We start from the raw sequence: 24,262 nt of genomic DNA, 5'->3' as shown, positions 1-24,262 counted from the left end.
CCAACCACCAGCCTTTTGCTGCTTTTATGCCCAGGACTGTGACTGTCATTTGGACAGGGAGGCTGGAGGCCTCTGCTGGTCTGTCCCTCAGCTGGGGCGGGGGGTGCACTTCATGCTGATGTTGGCACGATCCACTGGATGCCCCCTCCTCTCCTAGTAAGAGTCCTGCTGGTAGGGCTCTGGCCATCACCTTGCCCACAAGAACATCAGGCAGCCAGGCTGTGGTCTTCTCACCCCCATGCCAAACAGGATCATGTACATGCCCCCTCCCCCAGCACAGAGCTTGCTCTGGGCTATGAAGCCCAGTGCCAGATATACACAGGGCAGCAGCATTCTCCTCACTAAACCTGAGTGATTTATTGCATACACACATCTGCAAAGCTGCCTGAAAGAGGCAGGCCTTTGCCCTAGGGGGCTCTGCCAGGGGCAGGGACACCGCCGTAGACTCCTCATGGCTCCATGTAGCATGGTAAAACTGCCATTGCTCTGTGTAGCCAGCCCTAGAGCAGGTGCACCATCTTCCCCGCCCTGAGGCTGTGTCCTCCATTGCTGCTTGGAGCTTTGGCCAGAGAAGTCATGCCTCTCCCATTGCTGCCAGAGCAGATAGCCTGTGGCCTGACAACTTCCTCTTGCCTTCCAGGTGCTTAATGACCAGTTGCTCCACTGCCTGGTGTATCAGGTGCCTGCCCCCAGGTTCAGCAGCATCTCCCCCTTTTCTCCACCACCGGAGTCCCAGGGGAGGGGAAGGCCCAGTGGCAGAGATACTGGAGTGATCCCTTCAGAGGAACAGCCAGGCAGTGCTCCCCTCCACTCATCATGCCAGTGAAGCCCCAGCAGTGGCTACTGGCTGGCTCCCCTCAGGAGCCCTGCTGGCTGAATAAGCAGGACTCCGGCAGGCACTGGGGGGCTGCCTTCATCCAGCATGAGCTTGCTGGTGCATAGAGGCCCTGCAACACCCCCCTCAGAACAATGTCTGGGAGCAGCTCTGCAAAACAGGAAAGGAAAGAGTTAAAAGGCAGCAGCACAGGTATCTGCAGAAAGTCTGAAATTGGAGCAGAGCCCTGAACCTGACTTCTTTAATCCACTAGTATGGCAGCAGCACCCGTGGGATCTCCGTCCCAGTGCAGGGCTCTAGCCTGCGGCACTTAAGGGTGACAGACTCAGCTCTCCCGCCTTGCTGCCATGCCAGTTTGTTGCAGGGCATAAAATACCCTAAGAATGGACCTACAGCTAACCTAGTCCAGCCATCACCCACACACCCTGCTGGCCCGGCTTGGCGAAAGGGCTCCAAGAAGCCCTTTACAAGCTGAGCCAGGTTCTAGGCTGCTGTATCCCCCCCCAGTGGCCCCCACCCTTCTGTGCAAAATCACTTCACACCCAAATGCAGCCTGCCCCTGCAGCATACAGCAGGTTTACCGGCAGCTCTGCATGGCAGGACATGAAGAGCACTGACTGCTTCTGAAATGACTGCGGGAGGAGAGCAGGGATTTAGGGCAGCAGCATAGACACCCACTGCAGTTTGGCAAAAAAACTTCCCCTGAAAAGCCTAGGGCCGTTGTTTTGAAAGGTGCAGCTGTGGGCAGAACACTTTTTCCATCTTCTCACAAAGCCTTCCCCTCTTCCCAGCCTGTGAGGGACGGACAGAGCAGGGGATTGGGGCCTCGCATGGTTAAAAGAGGCCTGGAAAGGCTCTTCTCTCCTGGAGCCCCTGTGCCTCCCTGGAGCCCTTGCAGGGGCGAGATGCCAGGCTGCACAAGAGGAAAGAGTTCAGACTCCATTCAGACCTTGGTTCCTCTTGGTTTGATTAAACATGCCCTGTGGGGAAGCAGAGGGCTCCAGGTAACACACACGGCTGCTGTGTAGAACCAGTTATGGAGGGTTTAACCTTGCACACTGGCTTGGCCAAGTACCTTGCAAGGGGCCCTTTTGCTGCACACAGGAGAGGAGAGACGGCAGAGGGGCGGCACCTGAAAGTATTGCACCCTTTTGGAGTGGTGAACACTGGGAAAAAACCTGCACAGGAACAGGGGGCCCAGAGCCCTTAGCCCAGCACACTGCACACATGCCCCTGCCTTACCTGTGGGAGAGGGGAGCACGTAGGGGTCTTTGTGGAAGCTCATAACCGGCCGGTGGGAGAGCAGGAAGCCATGGCTGCAATGAGAGAAGAGGAGGAGGACCTGGCAGTTCAGGGGCAGTGACATGGGTGGCTAGTGAGAGCAGCCCCATGGTCCCCCCATGCAGCCTCTTCCTGGCCTGGGTCCTGGCACGGCACGCGCTTGCCCATCTGGATGGGGGTGGGCTAGGGGCACCCAGGTTCACTAGTGCCCAGTGGGGCTCTCCGTGCTGCCTGCACTGAAGCTCCAAGCCCCAGGACAGCTTCTCTTTTGCTCTAAAGGGGCATAAGGGGCAGCTGGGCTCCTTAGTGCAGCCCATCCTCCCAAACGGGGGGCAGAGGGAGAAGGTCAAGTTGGCTGGGGGTCCAAGATTCCCCTTCAGTCTACAGTGGATTCCCTTCTACGCAGGGACCTAGACAGAGCAGCTGGAAGATGTGGGGGGACAGTCGGCTGGGTCAGCAGCAGAGCAAGCAGTTTGACAAGGGATGGGCCTCCACTGCGGGGAGAGTTGCTCTAGAAGCAGCCAGCCACGAGGGGCGCCCTTGCCCTGCAGGGGGCCCAGGTAGAACCCAGCTGGCAGAGACAAGCCCAGTGGCCTGACAGGATGAGGGGGCTCCAGCAGCAAGCCGGGACCCTCCCAGCCAGTACTCGAGGAGGCCAACCAGCAACTGGGAGCCCTGCCACCAGCGCCCTGCAGCAGGAGCTGGGAGGAGACGGTTCAGAGGCGAAGGATGATTTGCCTTCTCTCCTCCGAGCGGAGGTCACGCAGGGAGCTGCAAGAGAACAAAGCCGGGGGGCTGAAGGGCCAAGGTCCTGAGGAGGAGTGGGGGGGAGGAACAGGTGTCGCCCTCCCTCATACTTTAGGTAGAGCAGAGGAGAGCCAGACAGCCTTTGAGACATCAGGGGCCAGGTGCCTCTCATCCCTGGAGGAGTTTGCACTCAGACAGTAGTTGCCTGAACTTGAATCTGCCCGGGGTGGAGGAGCACAAGTTCACCAGCTGTTCAGTGCTGCAGCGGCTGAGCTGGGCACTGGTGCACTAAGGGCAGGGCTGCTGGGATAGCGCCCCTGCTCTGCTGCGCAGCTGAGAGGCTGCAGGCCCTTGTACAGTGCCAAGGGCCAGGCAAACCAAGGAAGAAATCCCCATGGGAACACACTGCCCCGCTCCAGTACCTCCCTGCCAGGCAGCAGCCTGCCCTTCCTGGGAGCAGGAGCAGTTAACCCCATTTCACAGGTGGGGAAATGGCATCCCGGAGAGGGGATGGGATCTTTCCAGGGTCATCCAGCAAGTCACTGGCAGAGCTGGGATTAGAACCCAGGAGCACCCTGCTCCAGCCACTGGGTAATGCTGCCTCCCATGCACAGGGGTGGCACCAAGGCAAGGGTCCCCAAACTATGGCCCGTGGGTCGCATCTGGCCAGCAGACACATTGGGACTGGCCCACTCCCCCCGCCCGGCCCTGCCCCTTCTCCGCCCCCTCCCATGTGGCATGCGCCCAGCGCCCTGGCCAGGCGCCACACCATAAGAGCCACACTGAGCGGTGTGGCCCTTGCAGCTGAAAGTTTGGGGATCCCTGCACCAAGGAATTGCTTGAGCTCCCCGATGTCACTAGTTCACTGGGGCTTCCATCCCAGGCGCTCCAGCCTTGGGCTACTCACTCCAGGCAGCTGGCCTTGGCATCCTGCTGAAAGTGCCTGAGCTTCAGGAAGTCCAGCAGTTCCTTAGGCAGTTCCTCGTTGTAGTACAGGACCCCCTGCAGCAAGCACAGACCGGCCAGTTAGAGCTCCCAGGAGCCCCTCGCCCCATGGCGGAGGGACACCCCCACAGAGAGTGCCCAGGGCCTTTCTAAGAGAGCAAGCCCCAAAATCCACTCCAGGGGCTGAAATCCAGTCTAGGAGTCAGCCAAGGGCCCCAAGCCAGGGCTGGGCGCGACGCCCTACCTGAATGTAAATCTCCAGGCCCTGCCGCCGCTGCTCCTGCACCTTCGACATCCAGTTGGGGACTCGCTTGGGGGGGAATTCTGGGACCTTGCACATCTTCCTTATCTAGGGCAGAACATGGCATTACCATCAGACCCATTCCCAGCCCATCTACCGTGTGGAGCCAAGGGACGCCAGGGCCCTGGGCTAGAGGCTCTGCTCTGGGGAATCCATGCTCTACTCCATGCAGGCAGGAACCCGGCCCCCAGCCGCACCATGGCAGGGGGGCCCCGCCCACCCTGACAGGCAGCAGCACTGAGCCACTTCAGGAGCTACAAGGCTCCCACCCTTCCAATACTACACCCCAGACACTGGGTCATCTGTTTTGGTGGGCCCACCGTGTCCCTCCCTCCTGCCAGAATCCTCTATTGGGATGGTGGTGGTGGGTCCCCAGGGGGACTGTGTGAGCACCCCACTGAGATAACGCAGGTCCCTTTGTCACAGTGACGGGCCCAGGCTCAGGCAGGTGGTGCCATGCCAGTTACATTTTCAAGCCTTTTTTTTTTAAATCCCACTTACCCACTCCTGTCCCAGTCCCTTGTAACTGGCATGCGACCAGTCCGCAAGCCTACCCTGGAGGAGCAGAACACGGACAGGGAAACGTCCAGCAACACGCACGTGTGGAGGACATGCTGTCACAAAGCACACGTTTGTGGGAATGAATTTCTCGGAGCCCAGCAGGGGAGCAGCTGGGCCCTGTGGCAGGGGACCGGTCAGTCCCCCTGGGTTTGCCGTGCAGCACTGGAGGTGGCAGCGATCACATGGAGTTCATTTAACCCCCCGCTCCGCATCCCCAGCCGAGGCCTTCCCCAGCGTGTTGGTTCAAGGCCAGTCCTCACCTTTTTATGCAAGGCATGGAATTCGCTGTAGCGCTTCTCAATGGTATGCTTCCGGCCATTGCACAGCACCTTCACCGTAAACACCTGCAACGGCAGAGGGGAGACGTGAGATGGGCCTGCCAGGCCCCAGGCTGAGAGTGGAAATAAGAGCACCTCATGCCCAGTACCTCCCCCCACACTCCCCCCAGCCGCCCCGCTTGGAGAGAGGACTTTGCTTTCCTGTAGCAGCTGCTCACAGGGCCGTGAAGCTGCAGTGTTTGCTTAGCCCTGAAAGCAGTTGTGTTCCCTGAGCCCTCTCCCAGAATGCACTGCAGCTGTGTAAGCACAATTCAGGTTCCAGCTGAAGCAGCACCACAAAAGGCTCTTTCAGAGCAGACCCTGGCTGTGCTCCCCAGAGTGCCGGGCTGGGAGGGAAGCAGCTCCGCTAGGTAAATTCCCCTCTGGCAGGGCACAGCACAACCATCCTTAGCATTTCAAACCGGCTGAAAGGCCTCATGCAACCAGCACAGCTCGACTCGCTGAGCTCAGGAATCCATCGCATCTCCCACCCTAGCGCCCCCTGCACACAGCACAGACGGAGGCGACGCTGCCACCGTCACGTTTCAAGTGGAGCATGCTCTGCCTGAGCGGCACCCAGCGACATCCCAGTCCCACTAGGGCAGCCCCTGAAGAATTCCCTCCAGCTGAACCAGCTAGGAGGCTCAGGGTGGGCAGGACGTAGCTTGGAACTGGGCCGGAGCACCAGGGTTAGCACCCGCCTGTCAGAGAGTGTCAGATCAGCTGTCAGCACTGCATCACACTGGCATATCGCCCCTGCAGCAGCACAGCATACCATGCGGAGTGAAGAGTGCCAGGGCCACTGCAGTGCAGAGGTCTCCCGTCCAAGGGCTGACATGTTAAACCCCTCTCAGTGCATGAAATCTAACAAAAGCCTCTCCCCCCATGGTTGCACAGGTGCACGTTGTGTGCGCGTCCACATCTGTCTGACACGTGGCAGCGGGGAGAACCAAGCTAATGCAGCAAAGTTGTTGTCACCAGCATTCACATGAGCTCGCCAGCGTGTTTGCTTCCGCCACGCTCACACCCCTTGTGTGTTCATATCGCTTCTCCGAGCGTCAGCCGCGGCTCACACAAACACTGCAGGCAGCGGGTCGCACATGTTCCCGCTCCAGAATTGGAATTGGCTCTCTGGATGGACAGTTGCACAGGATGGGATCTGTTCGCCACCCAACACAGCAAGAGGACAGGACCTCGAAACCCTGCAGAGAGCCCTGGCACACAGCCAGGCAGGGACGTGGCCATGTGCTCCCCAGCCGGGATGGTACACAATTACCGAGCGCCCCATAGCAACACACGTCAAATTCCAACTCAGCACCCAGCCTCCACGGCTCACAGCAGCCTCGCCTCCTGCAAGTGATGCTTCAGACAAGGCCCCGGCAGCCAGGAAGGAGAGCGTTTGACATCCCTCAGGGGACCCGTCAGCTCCTCACCACCCCATAGGCCAGGCCCAAGGGGTCTCATCAATCCTCCCTTATCTAATCAGGGAACTGAAACAATCACAACTCACAACCAACAAGCTGGAGCCAGCTCAGACACTCAGCCTCCTGCAGCGCCCAGCTGAGATGACAGCTTAGTGCATGCCAGGGGCGCAGTGACCTGCTCATGCCCATACAGGGAGCAGGAGAGGGGGAGCCACTCAGGTTGAAACCCAGGGCTGGGCTGCTTTCCCAGCATGAGTGCAGTGAAGCAGACCCTGTTGCCCACCCCAGGGCTGAGTCTCTCCAGTAGAAGCTGGACATGAAGGGAGCTTGACCCAGCATAACATGGCTTGGGACAAGCAGGGAAGGCCTGGGCCCCAACGTAGCAAAGAGCCAGTGTGTGCCATGATTTACAAGCAGGAGAACAGACGGAGGGGGAAGGTGGTGTTAGCTCTGCACACAGCACCAGTGAGATACCAGTGTCCAGTCTGCCTCACTTCACCATGATGCTGAGGGGTGCAGGGGGATTGCAAAGCAGAGCAGGCCGGGACAGCACCAGCAGTAGGGGAGTTTGATCTCACCTTCCCCAGCTGCTGGAAGTGGAGGAGCTGGAGGCCCTGGAGGGCCGCTTGCCCCTGGGAATGATAAACCTGCCTGGGGGAATGTTTAACTGAGCTGCTCAGGCAGCCCCTGGGGTCACAGCTGGGCCAGGGCTGTGGAGTCAGCAGGTTGGGAAGTGCTGAGCAGGGACACTCCTGGGGGAGGCAGGGAGGCTCCTAGGCCAGCACAGACTGCTCTGGCGGAGAGAGGTAGGAACAGAGAGAAAGTGAACTGAAATCCCCAGCCCAGGCCACTAATCAGCCGGCACAGAGTTCAACAGCTCAGCTTTATCAGTGTGGTTGGAGCAGGGCGGGGGTGGCTGGCTGCTGGAGACAGGCCTCCCCTGCTCCCTTTCCCTCCCCTGCTCAGCAGTGAGCTGTCGAGGGGTATTGGAAGGTTTAACCCTTTCTCTGCCTTGCCGAGGGCTGACAGGCCCAGCACCAGACAGGTACTTGTGCTTACGCCAGCCCCGAGCCCCGCAGCGTTGACATGCTGCAGCGCTGGGGTTGTCGGCCCACAGGCCACAGCTCCTGAGCCCACAGCCAGCTGCGGTGCTGGGGGCTAGTGTCCCCGGAGCACCTGGCCTCGGGCAAGGAGCCCAGCCCAGAGACGGGCCCTGGGCCGGCAAAGAGCTGTCACCCCGTGCCGGAGCAGCCGGGACAACCTGGCCATGGGCACTGAGCAGCCTCTGCTGAGAGACGGCGGGTGGGACAAGGCCCGTGGAGCCCCTGGGGGGGGGACTCTCCAGTGCCCCGTGGGGGGGCGGCTAACAACTCTGGTCGCTGTTTGCTATTAAGCGGCCAGGCTCCGTGGGGCGGGGCGGGGGCCCCCCCGGGAACCGCTCCCCCCCGGCCCGGCCCGTTCCACCTGCCGCCCCGCCCGCCTGAGTCTCCACTGGGGCTTGTCCCCGCTGCGGGGGTTTCATTCCGGCCCCCGCCCGGTCCCGGGGCAGCCCCTGAGCCGGGTCACGGAGAGTCTCTGTCAGCCCGGAGCGCTGCCGCAAGCCCGACTCCCCAGCCGGGCCGGGCCAGGTGAGCAAGTCCCGGCGCAGGGCGGAGCCGGCCTCAGCCTTGGCTTCAGTCAGTTAGTGATTAACGGGGCGGGAAACGCTGCGGGGCTCCCCCGGCTCGGACCCGCCAGCCCCGCGCCCCGCTGAGCGAGCTCCCCGCTGCCGCCGGGCCGGGCGGGGCGGCCCCAAGCCGCCGGACACTTGCCCCCGGCCGAGCAGCGCAACCTCCGCCAGCCCCGGGGCCAGGTGCGTGAGCGTCCGGGCGGGCTGAGCCCTCCTCGCGGGGCCCGGCCCGGGGCAGCGGCTGGGGAGCAGGGCAAGGACCCGTCGGCAGCCCAGGGACTCCCGGCCCGGCCCGGCCCGGCCCCTCACCGTGTGCGTCTTCTCCGGGCTCCGCTCGGGATCAGCCTCCGGCCCCACCGAGGGGATGGAGACCGCGATCATCGCGCCGCCGGCCGGGCTGGGACTGGGCTGCCGGAGCCCGCACACCCCCGGCTACGCTCCATTCATCGCCGCCCGGCCCGGCCCGGCCCCGCCCCCGGCTCCACCCCCGCCCCAAGCGCCCGCCCGGCCGGAGCGCGCCGCCCTCAGACCCGCTGACCCCGGCCCCGGGCCGCCCCCGTGATGCCGGCCGGGCAGGGGGCGCAGTGGCCGCTGAGACACAGCGCGGGGCATGGCACCGCCCGCCCGGCCCCCTGTCTGCCGCCGCAGGGAGCAGGGCAGAAACGCCTCCGCAGGCAGCGACCCCCTGCCCGGCGCCGAGGGAGGGTCAGGTGAGGGCCCCGCCCAGGCTGTCTGGGGTGTTGAATCCCTTGAAGCCCTGGTTAGCCAGAGTGTGAGCGGAAGGGTGACCAGATGGCAAGTGTGAAGAAGCTGGAGGGGGTGGGGGTAATAGGCGCCTATATAAGACAAAGCCCCAAATATCGGGACTGTCCCTATTAAAGTCAGGACATCTGGTCAGCCTAGGGACCAGACAGCCTTCCTGCCCAGCGTCCATCCTGCCCAGTTCGCATGGCACCAGACCAACATGCTGCGCACAGAAGGAGCCGTGACAGCCCCTGTCAGTACATCTAATCTGTCCTTGGCTCTGACCTCGCCAGCACAGGTTACTCTGGCCGTGTGGCTGGAGTGGCACAGACCCCAGCAAGGGCTGGCAACTGAGGACATACCCAGGTCTCCAGTGGGCTAGCTAGATTACCTGGGCTAGCTAGATTAGAACTAGCTTTGCCTACCTGGACCCCACTGACACATGCATTACAGGGTAGACATATCCTTTGCCTTGCCTGCCTGCGAGATGCCTTTGCTAGGTCTCCCCCATTCACAAGGCGCAGATGGAGGTTTCCGGGCCAGGTGACTTTCATATTAAGGAAGAATGTAAAGTCTCCCCCAGGGAAAGGGGATCTTTTTTTGGCTGCTCATGACAACCTTCTGCATCTGAAGGGAAATGCAACGTGGGGCAGGGAGAATCCTCTCCCTTTAAAGGTGCAGTGCACAGATAACACAGGGACAGCCCCTCCTCCCACAGCTATGCACGCCCCAGGTCAGTGCTGGTGTTGGGACACTTGCACTCATGCATCTACGCAAGAGCTTAGGCCGAAGAGTGGGTGCATGTTACGGCTCCTCGGGGGGATAACTGCAGGGCCTACAAATGGAATGGATTTTCCTGCTGTTCTGTGTCTGTGGAAGGTGTTCCCCTCCTGTGTGAGTGTCTGAGCCTGGCCCCACAGCTCAGATCTCTTCCCTTGCAGGACAGGGAAGTGATGACTCTGCCACTATTTTCACCCCCACCCCCAGGGAAAAGGCAAAAAGCAGCATCCCCAAATTCTGCTTTCACTTCTTCTTTCTGCTAAAGACCCCTATTGCAGTGAAATGAGCAGAACAGCAGAGTCCCTGGAGAGGAGAGGAAGGAGCCCTGCACACATGGCCCCAGGGAGCAGCGCCGGGGCAAGTGGGGGGCTGTGCGCACTTATGGTGCCTCGAGGAGCTAATAATGCTGGTTAGACTGCCATAGGACAGGCAGGAGTTGGTCAAGCTCCCCCTGTTAGACTTGCCAATGCCCTGCAGCCCCCTGCTACTCCAGCCCAGGCCACCTCCCCCACACAGCTCTGCTGATGTCCCTCACTCTCGAATTGCAGCCCTCTGCTATTCCAGTGCTGGGTCCCCTTAAATCCTCCCAGGCCAAAGCAGCAGGTGTTCCTGCACTGGGTCTCCATGGTGTCTCAGCATTATCTATTTAGCTAATCCCTGGTTGCACCAGGATTTACCTCCATGACTGACACTTGACTCAGGCATTAGTGGTGGGGGAGGAGCTCTGCCATGTGTGACTGGTACTTTCTAAAACTCAAACAGTCTCCCAGCAACCAACACCAACCCATGTCCAGTAGCATAGGGCCATTGAAAGATGGCACATGAAACCTGGGAGTGTGTGATCACCGGGGAAGGGGTTCAGGCTGTAATCCCAGGATGGGTCGGGGGTAGTAAAGGTTCGTCTGGTACCAAGGACTTGGTGGAGCCAGAAGTTGGAGATTCCATCGCTGAGGTTAGGTGCCTGGGCCCACCCTGGCTGGCTCTAGAATAGGCTACGTCATGCAATGTTGTGATGGGGGGCGGTGCTTTCCCTGGGTTTGTTTTCAGGGTGGGCAGGCATCGCTCATATTCACGGCTGTGGGTGGGTTTGCAGGTCCCGTTTGAAGGTCACTTACGGGGGTGAGGTGCTGTTAAGGTTAGCTGGTGCTGTGCCCTTCTCTGGGATCAGTGACACCATCTCTTCCTTTTCATTCTTCCTGCTTTAGACTTGGCTTAGTTTGTCGAGCCCAGCAGCTCCTGAGTTTGGGATAAAATCCACCCCGTGGTGATGGGGGGAGGTGGCGTCACCTGCGGAAGGATAAACATAGGGGGTGGATCAGCATGGTCTGCAAAGGAAACAGGAGCCAGCACAAGTGAGAGCTGCAGCCAAGTCCCATTCCATCACCCCAGGAGCTCCTGCCCGGCTCCTGGCAGCTAGTATGGTGCTAAGCCAGAGAACAAGGGCTCTGCTGTCTCCCTGCAGTGCTGGCGCCATCAGCACGGGAGCCACTGCCAAACCAGCAGCCCAGCCCAGCAACACTTCAGCAGCCAGCGGGCATGCTCAGGAAAGTGAGTCCAGCTGTGATTCCTGGCCCCTCTGCTGGCACAGGGCAGACAGGCTCAGGGAGAACAGGAAGGCACAGAGACTGAGATCCACAGCCTTCAGCCTGCTGGCCTGTTCCATCCCTTCATTGCCAAGTGTTGCCTAGCCTCAGGGCTGCATCCAGCCCTGTTAGAAGCAAGTCCAGTTCTGGTGAAGTCAGTGGGAGCTGTGCCCACTTACACCGTGTCTGAATTTGGCCCAGCATCTGTGCTCGGACTCAGACACCGTGGCACTCGGCCAGCCTTTGCTCTGCCCCTTTGTTACCCAGCTGCTTTCAGAGTACATGGCTCCTAAAACAAATACACTGTCCCCTCCCTGTGTGCCAGATGCCCTGCAGCACAGACTACAGGCAGCGGTGTATTTGCTGCCAACTGCACAGGGCGGGGTGAGCAATAAGGTTGGGTGTTTTCCATGCAGACTTTGAACCCAGGCACAGCCTGCAGAGCAACAAAAGGCTGATTCTCTGCTGTGGCAGAGAGGAAGGTAGCGTCTACAGCTCCCAGGTGCGGGAAGAGCCTCCTGTGCTCAATGCATGGATGAAACAATGTTGTAGGGAGGAAGGGTTTAGATTTATTAGGAACTGGGGAACCTTTTGGGAAAGGGGGAGCCTATACAGGAAGGATGGGCTCCACCTAAACCAAAATGGAACCAGATTCCTGGCATGTAAAATTAGAAAGGTCATAGAGCAGTTTTTAAACTAAGGGCTGGGGGAAAGCTGACAGGTGTGGAGGAGCACATGCTTCGGACAGAGACATCTCTTAGGGGAGGATCTATTTATGGAGATTCTCCATATCCTAGTAAGGAGGAGAGGATGGAAGAGGATAAAATATAGGTAGAATCTGATGAAAAACAGTCAAATTACATTCAATTACACACATAATGGCAGACAACTGAAAAGTGACATTTTTAAAGTGCTTATATACAAATGCTAGAAGTCTAAATACTAAGATGGGTGAACTTGAGTGCTTCGTATTAAATGAGGATTGATATAATAGGCATCACAGAAACTTGAATAATCAATGGGACACAGTAGTACCAGGGAACAAAATATATCAGAAGGACAGAATAGGTCATGCTGGTAGGGGAGTGGCACTATATGGAAATAAAGCATAGAGTCAAATGAAATAAAAATCTTAAATGAACCAAACTGTGCCATAGAATCTCTATGGATAATAATTCCATGCTTGAAAAATAAGCATACAGCAGTAGGGATATACTGCCAACCACCTGACCAGGATGGTGATAGTGACTATGAAATGCTCAGGGGGATAGACAGGCTATAAAAATAAAAAACTCAATAATAACCGGGGATTTCAGTTATCCCTGTATTAACTGGGTACATGTCACCTCAGGATGGGACGCAGAGATAAAGTTTCTTGACACTTTAAATGACTGCTTCTAAGAGCAGCTAGTCCTGGAACTCACAAAAGGAGAGGCAATTCTTGATTTAGTCCTAAGTGGAACACAGGATCTGGTGCAAGAGGTGAATATAGCTGAACCTCTTGGTAATAATGACCATAACATAATAACATTTAACATCCCTGTCAAGGAGAAACACCGAAGAAATCCACCACACTAGCATTGAATTTCAGAAAGGAAATCTATACAAAAATAAGGAAGTTAGTTAAACAGAAATTAAAAGGTATGGTGCCAAAAGTGAAATCCCTGCAAACTGCATGGAAACTTTTTAAAGACACCAATTTAACTATACCCCAAATTAAAAACATAGAGGACCAAGAAAGTGCCACAGTGGCTAAACAACAAAGTAAAAGAAGCAGTTAGAGGCAAAAAGGCATCCTTTAAAAAGTGGAAGTTAAATCCTACTGAGGAAAATAGAAAGGAGCATAAACTCTGGCAAGTGAAGTGTAAAAATATAATTAGGAAGGCCAAAAAAGAATTTGAAGAACAGCTAACCAAAGACTCAAAAAGTAACAGCAAAAATTCGTTTAAGTACATCAGAAGCAGGAAACCAGCTAAATAACCAGTGGGGGCATTGGATGATCAAGATGCTGAAGGAGCACTCAAGGAAGATAAGGCTATTGTGGAGAAACTAAATTAATTCTTTGCATCAGTCTTCATGGCTGAGGATGTGAGGTAGATTCCCAAACTCGAGCCATTCTTTTTAAGTGACAAATCTGAGGAACTGTCCTAGATTGAGGTGTCAATAGAGGAGGTTTTGGACCAAATTGATAAATTAAACCGTAATAAGTCACCAGGACCAGATGGTATCCACCCAAGAGTTCTGAAGGAACTCGATGTGAAATTGTAGAACTACTAACTGTGGTATGTAACTTATCATTTAAATCAGCTTCTGTACCACATGACTGGAGGATAGCTAATGTGATGCCAATTTTTTAAAAATGGCTCTAGAGGCGATCCCAGCAATTACAAGCTGGTAAGCCTAACTTCAGTACTAGGCAAATGGTTGAAACTATAGTAAAGATCAGAATTATCAGACACACAGATGAATATGATATGTTGGAGAAGAGTCAACATAGTTTTTTTAAGGGTAATAACTACTAGAATTCTTTAAGGGGGTCAACAAGCATGTGGACAAGGGTGATGCAGTGGAAATAGTGTACTTAGATTTTCAGAAAGCCTTTGACTAGGTCCCTCACCAAAGGCCCTTAAGCAAAATAAGCAGTCATGGGATAAGAGGGAAGGTCCTCTCCTGGATCAGTAACTGGTTAAAAGATAGGAAACAAAGGGTAGGAATAAATGGTCAGTTTTCACAGTGGAGAGAAGTAAATAGTGGTGTCCCCCAGGGGTCTGTACTACGACCAGTACTGTTCAACATATTCATAAATGATCTGGAAAAAGGGGTAAACAGTGAGGTGGCAAAATTTGCAGATGATACAAAACTATTCAAGATCATTAAGTCTAAAGCAGACTGCGAAGAGTTACACCGGGCTCTTACAAAACTAGGTGACTGGGCAACAAAATGGCAGATGAAATTAAATGTTGATAAATGCAAAGTAATACATACTGGAAAACATAACCCCATCTATATATATAAAATGATGGGGTCTAGGTTAGCTGTTACTACTCAAGACAGTGATTTTGGAGTCATTGTGGATAGTTCTTTGAAACATTCATTCAATGTGCAGCAGCAGACAAAAAAGCTAAGAGACTGTTGGGAATCATTAGGAAAGGGATAGATAGAAAATATTATATTGCCTCTTTATAAATCCATGGTACGCCCACATCTTGAATACTGCATGCCGATCTGGTCGCTCCATCTAAAAAAAAAAAAAAATTGGAATTGGAATAAGTACAGAAAATGGCAGCTAAAATTATTAGGGTTATGGAAAAGCTTTTATATGAGGAGAGCTAAATAAAACTGGGACTTTTCAGCTTGGAGAAGAGATGACTAAGGTGAATATGATAGAGGTCTGAGCACTGCAGAATCACAGGGGGTCTCCACAGAGGCACTCCACACTAGAGGACACCTTTCCCCATGCTTAATTTGTGCCAGGATTGAGCCCTGGCATCTCCGGGCTTGGCAGTTCATCGCCCCTGCAACTTTGGGCTTGCCATGTCAGTTATGAAAATAAAAAAATTGCTTGAGCCCCGGCACCTCTTTTATTACAAATTAAGCCCTGACCTTTGCCAGTGTAGGCTTTGCTGCCCCCTGACAATGCTGTTGCAAAAGTCATGGAAAACTGGTCAGCAACCAGGGGACTGGAGTGGAGCTAAGTCTTCAAAATGGCAAGGCAAAGTGATCTTGGGCTAACATCTCTCCTTGGTAGGAGAACAGAACAACTGGCGCAAGGGAAAAATAGCTGTCCCATTTGGAGGACAGTGGAACTGAGCGTGGTGCGCAGCAAGGGGATGCTGTGTGAGCAATGGGGCTGGACAGGTATAATTGTAATCCCAGTAACTGAAGCAGCACATGAAGGGTATATCTGGCACTGCACCCAGCGGCTCACACATGGAAAAGGGCTGGAATGTGAACAGGGGCTGGAAATGGGTGAACAGGCCGGACAATACAGCACAGTTGAGCTGAGGGAGGGTGCCTGGCTGTGGTGCTGGCTGCTCAATGCACTGCTGGACCTGGGTGCATGCTCTACACAGCCCTGAAGAACAAGCCATTTGGCCAAAGGGCTTGCTGTGGATTATCACAGAGCCACAGAGATGGCAGGGGCCAGGAGGCCCAGCCAGGCCTTTGTCACATCCCCTGGGTCAGGCCTCCAGTTTGGTTGGAAAACAAATGCCCCTCACTGCTGCCAAGCAACAAGCTAATGGCAGCAAGGATGGACAGCAAAGCCCTCCCTTCCAGTCCCCGGGTCTAGAGCACGGGCATGGCTTGTGGTCTGGTGCTTTGTGCAAAGATCGCTGGCTCATCCTGGGGCTGCCCCGCAAGGCTGTGGCTAACTCTGTGGGTGCTCCAGGGCCAGAAAAAATAAGGGGTGTTCAGCACCCACCGTGGCTGGCCTGGCCAGCGATCCGACGCTGCTTCAGCAGCACCCTTTAGGGACGGCACTTCACAGTCTATTAGCTAATGGGCTGTGAAGTGCAGCTCCCTGCCCATGCCCATCATCTGATCTGAGCAGCATGGGGTGGCACCGGCAGGAGATCAGGACCAGCCCAGACTGTGGCCCTGCTTCTTCCCACCGAGCTCTGCCTCTTACCCCTCAAGCAAGCGCCTCCCCACCCCCCGCCCCCACACCAGCACCCACCGGAGAAAGGAGGAGTCAGTGCCTCGCTGGATTACCCTCCATCTTGGATCAGTCCCCAATAGGGCATCAAACCATGTCACCCAGCTCTCAGGCAATTCAGGAGAGGGTGGCTGGCACACAGGGTCCTGCTCCTCACCATCTGGGGTGTCCCCACTGCAGAGATGAGCCCAAGCAGCTCTGCTAATTGGGTGTGGCGGGCATAGAGAGCTCACCCCAGTCAGGGCTGGGCTCTCGGTCACTGCTGCGCTTTGCTAGCACTGGTCTTTTCACAGGGGCAGAATGGGAGCCTGGGGCTAGGACAGAACGGCTCCAGAGGAGGAAGGCTGTGGCGGCTCCCCCAGGCGGGTGCAGCAGGCCATGAGCTGGCAGGGTGTGTGACTCACAGGCTGGAGTCATCATCTCCTCCGCAGGAGCTGGCTCCTGGACTGTGAGCATCCCCCCCACTCCTTCCCCACCAGCACTGGGTCAAAGAGCTAGAGAGTGGGCAGGCAGCCCCGCTCAGCAGGACAAGAGCTGAGATCAGCAGGTTGGTAACCCTACCTCCTGCTGCAGCACTCACTGCCCTGCCTCTGCCCCCCGCCCTGCCTCTGCCTCCACACCACGTCCTTCTGGCTCTGCCTCACCATACCTCCCCTTCCTCCCCCCCCCTCCCTCCACTCCCGGCCCAGCCTCTGCCTCCGCACACCCGCCCCATGGCTCTGCCTCTCCCTCACCATACCCCACCCTGGCTCTGCCTCCCCTCACCCCCCCATGGCCCTGCCTCTGCTCTCCATATGCTCCCCCAGCCCTGCCTCTCCCACCCCATATGAACCTCTGGCCCTGTCTCCCCATACAGATTCCCTTCCCTCCATATGGCCCTGCCTCTCCCTCACCACTCCCCCCCCCGCCCCCTGCATTTTCCATTTTCCACCGGGGTATGCCCCCCCCACCCAACCTCACGTCTCCTGCACTCAACCAGCCTCCGGCCCAGCCTTTGTTACAAAGCGCAGAGTGGCCCCACCCCCGCCCACACCTGCCCTCGCTGACAGCGGGACCCCGAGGGGAGAGGAAACTGGCCCCACATCGAAGGATTCAACCCCCAGCTCCCGCTTTTCCTACTGGGCTTTTGCTACGGCAGCTTCTGCATGGCACACGCCAGCATCCGGCCTGGACAGTGCCGTGAGCACCCAGCCCTTCGCGTGGGACGGTCCTGCCAGCACGGCCCTGTGAGGCGCACGGGACGGGGCTGTGGGGGGTGCGGGGCCGCAGGAACCCCCACAGCTGAGCCCTGCAGGAGCAAGGGACCCGCCCCACAGCAGCTTCTCCAGGCCCTGTCAAGATGAAGCGGCGTCTAGCTGCAGCTACCTGGGCAGAGTCAGGCCACGTGGCGGGGACGGCTGGCCCCTCTCGGAAGCCGAGTAGCTCTTAGTGACCATCTCCCAGCCCCACAGGCCGGGGGAAGGGCGGCTGAGGAAGCGGGACCCTGAGACGGACAGCCCCCCGAGCCAGTCAGAGGCCAATGCTCCGTCAGCCTGATGGACTGGGCGGGCAGGCCAACGAGGGAGCCAGGGGGTATGGGGGGGGGTGGGCTGGAGCTGCCCTGGGGCAGAGTGGGCTGAGTTAAGGGTGGGGTCGCAGCAGAGCCAGGCAGCGAGGGGCAGAGGGGCCAGGGGAGCAGCCCAGGGCGCTGAGCTGGAGGCAGAGCAGTGGCTGTGCTGAGGCAGGAGCTGGGGCTGGAGCCCTCTGGAGCTGGGTGCGGTGAGCAGCTGGGGAGAGTGAAGGGGCCCTGGCCCAGCGCAGGCCGGACTGGGAGGGGGCTCGTGACCCTAACGGGGGGCCGACGCTGAGAAGGGCCCTGTCCCCCTAGCGCCTGGGGGCATGTGGCCACTGCCAGAGCAAGTGTCCGACCTGCGGCGTCCCTGCACGATAGCCAGGGCCTGGGCAGGGGCCTGCACATGTGCGGAGCAGGCTGTGAACGCCCCTCACACCCTAGAGACGCCATGTGTGGGGCCCCTGGGCCAGGGGGGCACCCTTGGGTGTTTTCCTTTAACCTTTCCCATTTTTTTCCTTTTATTTTTAAATTGGTGGCTATTTAATAAATTGTGTTTGCTTGGAACTATCTGCACTGATCAGTGGGTCAGTGCCCAGTGCAGAGAGGGCACCCCAAAGTGGGGACACCCAAGCCCCTGTCCTAAGTGACCACAAGGTTGGGGGGGGGTCGAACCCCAAGGGATCCTGGGCCCAGCCATGTCAGGGTTTCAGGGACTCCACCACCCAGGGGAATGGGAGGGGAGCCCTTGAGGTCAGGCAGGCCTCTAGGTAAAGCGGGGGGTGGGGGGAAGCGAGGCCGCAGAGCCTTTTACTAGCTAACTCCAATGGGGTAGTGTATGAGCCAGGAAAGTGTCCCAAAATAGTGGGCCCATTCCCCCATTTACACATGGCTGGGGCCTTGTGGCTACAGGCTCTCATCACCCCGAGGCCTCCAGCCTCATCAAGTGAGCCTCCCCTCCCCTCCCCTCCCGTCGGGCTGAGCGCTCAGTTGGCTGCAGCAGCTCCCGTCAGTAACAGCTCTTCCCTTGCCCCAGAGTCTCAGCACCCCCCGGAGCTCCTCACTATCCCACCAGAGGAAGTGACACCGGAAAGGGGGGAAGGACAGGTGGTTTCACTTCCCCACTGAAGGCTACCCAGCTATGCTGTTCACTTACAGACATCAGCAGATTATCCCTCCCCCGCCCCGTGTCATGCCTTGGAAGAGACGCAAAAGCAATGTGGTCGTTCCGTCTCATTTTGTTGCGGTTAACCCAAGCACCCTCTCCCGCCTGCATAGCCATTGCCGATTCTGCGCAGGGATAACGGGGTGGGGTTATTCCTGATGATGCTGTTTGAGCTAGGAAGAACCAAGCTGGCAGAAAATACTAATGCCCAGAGCTGACAGAAAACCTCTTTTGACCTATTGATCCAGCACTTCCATACTGTGGCAACGGGCACTATAGAAACACCTGACACTGAGAGATTAAAACACCTGGTGCTTGGCCTTTAATGCTGTGTTTCCAGCAGGCTTTCTCCAGCACAATTTAATTCAGGCCAGCTCCCTCACTGTCCCTACAGAAACCTCTTAGCTCTGCACTGGAGGAGCTAGTGCAGGGAGAGGAGTTTGGGATGAGGAGCAAGAATGACAAGGTTTGCTGTGTCATCTGGCCTCATTAGTTTTTGTGTCCATTTCTTTTGGATTTGACCCAGGCAAGGGTCATCTAGTGATTGGCGCACACAGGCCTAAATCCGCTGCCAGATGAATGACACGAGTCAAGGTTAAAAAACAGGTCTGCTTGCATCCCCTGTGGATTATTTATAGAATATTAGCAAGAAGGTCTTAACATTAGTACCTGTGACCTTAAATCAAGAGGAATCCAGCTCAGGTGCTTCTGTAGGCTGCACCTGTGGCCTGAGATGGAGGCACAACAAATAGGCAGGTCCAAGGCCATTTAGGGCCAAACAGTATAAATGTCACTTGAAAGCCACTAGGCAGCCAGTGCAGATCCTGGTGTTTCCACTGGGAACACACTTTCTGTGCCAGCCTCTGTTTAAGCTGTCACCCCAGGTGCATGCGTGCTTGCACCATCCGCCCACTCCCACCATTTCCTCAAAGCACTCAGTTTGACCTTTTTATAAAAGGAAGGGGCAGGGAAGCTCCTCCCCCGGGCCTGGCTCCAGGCAGCCATTCACCAGCTTTGCACCTGATGCATGGCTTTCACTTTCCCTTGGCACGTTTTTGGGGTTTCTATTGGTGCAAATAGAAACCTTGCTGCGAGCCGTAGCATCCAGGTCGTTGTATGGCTGCCCCTGTCCTCACCATAGTTTCAGAGACAAGACACTGACTACAGTTTTCAGCCCATGAAAGAGCTGATAGTCAGAAACAGCTCTAGCCAATGGGAGAGCCAGGATCTCATCCAAAGCTTGATACATGTCACTGAGGTAGCAACGTCTGGCCACAGAGCCTTGGAGTGTGAGGGATACAGACCATCCAGCCACAAATCCCACCTACTGCTGCGTCTTAGGGGAGGTTTGCCTTACGCACACAGTTATGGGAGCCTAGAATTGGGGGCTGCGATTGTCCCCCTTTGAGAGGAGCGTATGGCTATTAGCACTCGGACTTTATGTGCGTGAGGAAACTCATTGTCCCTACTACATGGGAGTTACCAAATACCTAATCCAGTGGAGTCAGTAAAACATGGCCATCCCTTAGACCAGTGCTTCTCAACCTTTTTGGGCTCAGGACCCATTTGTAAACATTTATGGCCTGGTGACACCCAGTAAATAGTCTGAGGGTGGAGGCCCTGGGCTGGTTTTGGTTGGATGCTGTCCCTGAGGGGAGGATTGGGTCCTGCCCAGAACTCTCCCCACAGTGGTGGCGTCTGCAACTCCTGTGCTGTGGGGCTGGCTAGGCTTGGTTTTTCTCAGGTTTGGCGCCGTGCCCCTGTCCGGACTGAATGTGAGTGGAGTTGTGACCTGGCTCATGGGACTGCAGAGCCACTCACTCACATTTGACCCACGCAGGCTCCCACCACCATGATGGTGGGGCCAAACCTGAGCAGCGCTGGGATCCTACAGATTATGAACTTTGTTATGAATGTCACTAAGATCAGGGTGGATTAGAGTAATGGTTCTCAACCTTCTGAGGCTCAGGCTGCATTAATGAACCTCAAAGGCCTGTCATGACTCCCTAAATAGCTTCAGCACAAAAACCATCTGGCTTACTGAACACTCACACGATACAATAGCCCCACTAACACAAGTGGGGAACAAGTACACTGTGCATAGCACTGGGGTGGCTGGTGTCCTGCAGGACCGGCAGAGCTTGCCTCCCTGCCCTGCTTGTTGCTACCTCTGTGAGTGTAGCACTGCTCCACTTGGGGGTTATAGGCCCAGCTCCCCCTTTGCTGCTAGGACAGGAAAACAGGGTAGTTTGAGCATTTTAATTTGTTGTATCTTTACCTTCTGCCTGGACTCTCCCACCCCAGCCCTCAGCAAGGCAGGATCATGCAGGACTTGGATTGTGGGGGAAGGTAAGACCTTTGTCAAGCAAGGGAAAAAGGGAGCGTGAAAGTGAGTTTTGAGAGATCGTCCCCATAAGCATCATGGGCTCGTGCCCCGGCTGAGGCAGGTAAGGGTACGCACCTTTGGAGTGATGATGTGCCCACTGCTGGCTGCCTTTCAGGGATGGGTGACATGCTGGGCAGGGGGCTTTGAACATGTGGCATCTCTTCAGGTGAAAGGTACTATATGCTATGGACGAGCTGCTTGTTTAAAGACCTCTTTACATGCCTCATATAATGTGCCATGGTTACTTCACCATCCCTTTAGTACACAGAGTGTAGGGCCCATGCTTCTCAACAGGGCTGAGGGATAAAACATGCTAATTCTAGACATACCCAGCAGGCTAGCAGTGCTCTACAACCAGGCAACCACCCTACCAGCTGGTAGGAGCCTCTCTAGAGCAGTGGTATTCAACCTTTTATTTGCAGGCCTCAAGAAGACGTGTGGACCCCTTTGGAAATCTTAGTCTGCAAACCCCCAGGGCTCCACAGGGTTATTTTGGGCTTCACAGCTCTCCTTGATCATTTCCAGTTCACAGCTGTAGAGAACCTGGTGTTGCTCACACCACCAACAGTAGGAATGGCCCAGGCAAACTTGCTATTTCACCTTGGACATAGCTACAGTCAGAGCCGGAGCACAGCTAATGTTCTGACAGGCCCTGGGTGAAGATGGCCCCACAGGAGAGTGGAAGGGCCTACTCTAGTACTGCAGCTAGGATCCTTGTGGAGCCCATGACCAGCTGGCAGCCCTACCCCTTCTTTGGGCACTAACCTCCTCCCTAGGGGCAATGGCTAGTTCACTGTGAGGAAATGGCTGTTTCTGTTGACTTTCCACTCACACTTTGTTCAGGGGAGGACTGGTATCAGGTGTGAGTTGAGTGGCGCTGTAAAGACACTGCAGCTTTCCACAATTGACACTGAACCCAGAAAAATGCCACCATGATGTGGCATTAGGCAAATTAAGTAAACTGGTCTAGCAGGTGCCATGCTGAGAGTGCAAGTGCCCTGCTTGTGCTTTGCCTTCTTACTGCTCAAGTGCCTCAACAGCTTACATTGAAGCTGCTAAACTAAGGAGAGGGGATGGCCCTGCACTGACTGTTGCTAGGAGCCTGTATGTGCCATGCTACACTGACTCAAAGCCCACAGAAAGCAGCTTCTAGCAGAACTAAGCTGTATTAAACTTTAACAGCCCAATTCCTTACTGAGGTTGGAATACTGAAAGCAGTTACAGGAACACTTGCCAGTTACCGTGCAGCCAAGTCCTTCTCAGATCCCTATGTTGTGCAGAGAAAAGGACCGTAAAGACAAATGATCAAGAATCATCTTTGGCAAACCTCCATATTTAAGACAAGGTTAGTTAGCATCAGGAGGCTGAAGCATAGGACTAGAACCAGTGGATACAGACAGTGCTACAACTCTCTGGGCTGTGGAGTCAGAGTCTGTAGAGGGAGGGAAACTTGCTTCCCCACAACACAGCTCATGACCAAGAGGCACAAGCATTCTCAACCTGTGGTTTTGTCAAGTGCCTGTGGTATGTGGTGTTTTACAGTGTCAGCTCCTGGACTCATGCAGCTACACGAGTCAAACACAGCTAAGTGAGAGCAGAGATCCATGTTGAGGCTTTTCTTTTCTTTTCTTTTTTTTAAAAACACTTGAGAGCCATACAGGCTGTGGCCCAACTCATTTTTGAATGCTCAGGGCTGGCACTACTGAGAGTGATAATAAGGGAGCAGGTGGAAGACACAGGAGAACCAAGATCCATTGCTCAATGCAGAGCATAGTGGACACTAAGCTTCAGGGTGGGGAACGGAAATGACCAGGATTTTCCTCTAGAGTCCCTTCTCACAGAGCCCCCCCCTCCCAAGTCAGGAGGAAGCCAAGGAGGGTTAGAAGGTGGAGATGCTGCCTGGCAGAGATGGAAAGTCAGTTACCCCATTGAGCAGTTAAAATCTCTACTAGCACTGATTAGTGTTGCTAGCCCAGGGAGTGAGAGTTTGAAGGGACATTGATTTCCACTCCAGATCTTCCCGTTTGTTTTAATTGAGAAACTGGGTTTTCAGCTTCCCAAAATGTCCTCCAAACAAGCCATTTGTGATAAACTTCAGCTTTGTTTGGCAAGACCTCCCACCTCCTGCCATGTGGCACCTACTCAGCAGAGACAAGAATTAGCTGGTTTGTCCTGATTTTTAAATATTTTATTACATAATCTTCATGGCACTGCGGGAGTAACAGAAAAACCCATTATTCCCAGGTCCTAGAGCCCAGCCTGAAAAATATACATTTTATTTATATACACATCATTAGCCCTCTCCCCACACTCACCACCTACTGTAGGTCTTGGCTGAAAGCAGGAAACTAGTCTCTCCATTAAGAAAATATATATGAAGCTAAATCAAAAATACAGTTAGAAGAGTTACTGTCTGGGCATGCTGCTCATTTGGAGGTTAAATCTCGAACAGCTTGACAGGATGCATTCAGTTTGGGTCTGTCTGTAGAAGGCGAAGAGGTATAGTGTATAAAAAGGCAGAGTGAGTTCAGGTGTGTTCTGGTTCACTTGGTCCGGTTATGAGATGGCCTTCGCCTCAGGTAAGAATGCCTCCCAGTACTTCACCAGCTGCAGAGACCACAAGGAGACAAAAGGAAAGCAATAAGCAGGCATGCTGCCAGTCACCGGGTAAGACAAGCTCCCAGTTGGAGGCTAGTGGCTTAAGAATAAGGCCCATTCCCTCTACAAGGTGGGAACAGCTATACTGTCTACAGAGGAATCTGCCCCCATTAGATCACTAGGTACACCGATCCTTGCTCATTCTGACTGACCCGGGCAGTTGGACAGGCAGATCTCTGGATGTAGGAATGATCTGGCTTGTTATTAAGTAGCCTTGCTTAACTGCTGCATTTCCTGCTGCTTGTATCATCACTATGGGATACAAATTTCCATGTTTAGCTTAGCCTCTGATGGGACATTGTTATCTAAAATGGCAACACCACACATCTCTGCACAGGAGCCGGACCACTTGTCTGCCATTCTGGGGCTGGGTAAGTCTCTGGCTTGCCAGGGCAGCCTATGCTGCATTGCACATGAACTAAATAGGAGTCTAGTGGATGTTGTCACGTGCTAGACTTTACTTTGCCAGGTGTAACCCAATACATGTCATCCTACATTTGACTGGACTTATCCCAGACGTCAGGAACAAACAAGCTGAGGGATTTATGAGCTGCGGGTCAGGGAGTCTCACCTGCTGCTGAGAGTTTAAGAGCGTCTCAAGGTATTTAGTCACATGGTTTCTGAAGTCCTTTGATTTCTCTTTCTGCAAGAGACAAGACC

At 55.4% G+C, this 24,262-nt stretch overlaps 2 protein-coding genes across 4 annotated transcripts in view; both read right to left on the bottom strand.

Moving 5' to 3' along the window:
• Positions 1-157: 157 nt before the first annotated feature.
• SNX22 (sorting nexin 22) lies at positions 158-8,526 on the bottom strand. Of its 3 annotated transcripts, none has more exons than XM_067556023.1 (6): positions 8,390-8,526; positions 4,931-5,014; positions 4,053-4,157; positions 3,771-3,865; positions 2,078-2,151; positions 158-985 (listed from the first exon to the last, which is right to left on the bottom strand). In XM_067556023.1, exons 1-6 carry the CDS (start codon positions 8,459-8,461, stop codon positions 858-860), a joined length of 558 nt encoding a protein of 185 aa, XP_067412124.1. In that variant the 5' UTR covers positions 8,462-8,526; the 3' UTR covers positions 158-857. The 3 variants fall into 3 exon arrangements, with proteins under 3 accessions (XP_067412124.1, XP_067412125.1, XP_067412126.1); XM_067556024.1 differs by lacking the exon at positions 158-985 and adding an exon at positions 1,509-1,815; XM_067556025.1 differs by lacking the exons at positions 158-985; positions 2,078-2,151 and adding an exon at positions 2,222-2,887.
• Positions 8,527-22,065: 13,539 nt separating this feature from the next.
• SNX1 (sorting nexin 1) overlaps positions 22,066-24,262 on the bottom strand; it is a 32,158-nt gene continuing 29,961 nt past the window's right edge. The window contains exons 14-15 of the mRNA XM_067556019.1: positions 24,174-24,245; positions 22,066-23,551 (exon numbers count right to left, since the gene is read on the bottom strand). Coding sequence (XP_067412120.1) covers positions 23,501-23,551; positions 24,174-24,245 — 123 coding nt within the window. The 3' untranslated portion in view covers positions 22,066-23,500. The remainder of the gene's footprint in view (positions 23,552-24,173; positions 24,246-24,262) is intronic.

The sequence above is a fragment of the Emydura macquarii genome, unplaced genomic scaffold (assembly GCF_026122565.2).
Source record: "Emydura macquarii macquarii isolate MOO-44397 ecotype Brisbane River unplaced genomic scaffold, CSIRO-AGI_Emac_v2 contig_1644, whole genome shotgun sequence".
Lineage (NCBI taxonomy): Eukaryota > Metazoa > Chordata > Testudines > Chelidae > Emydura > Emydura macquarii.
Note: the sequence above shows the minus strand (reverse complement) of the source record. Positions and strands in the feature narration are given on the sequence as shown.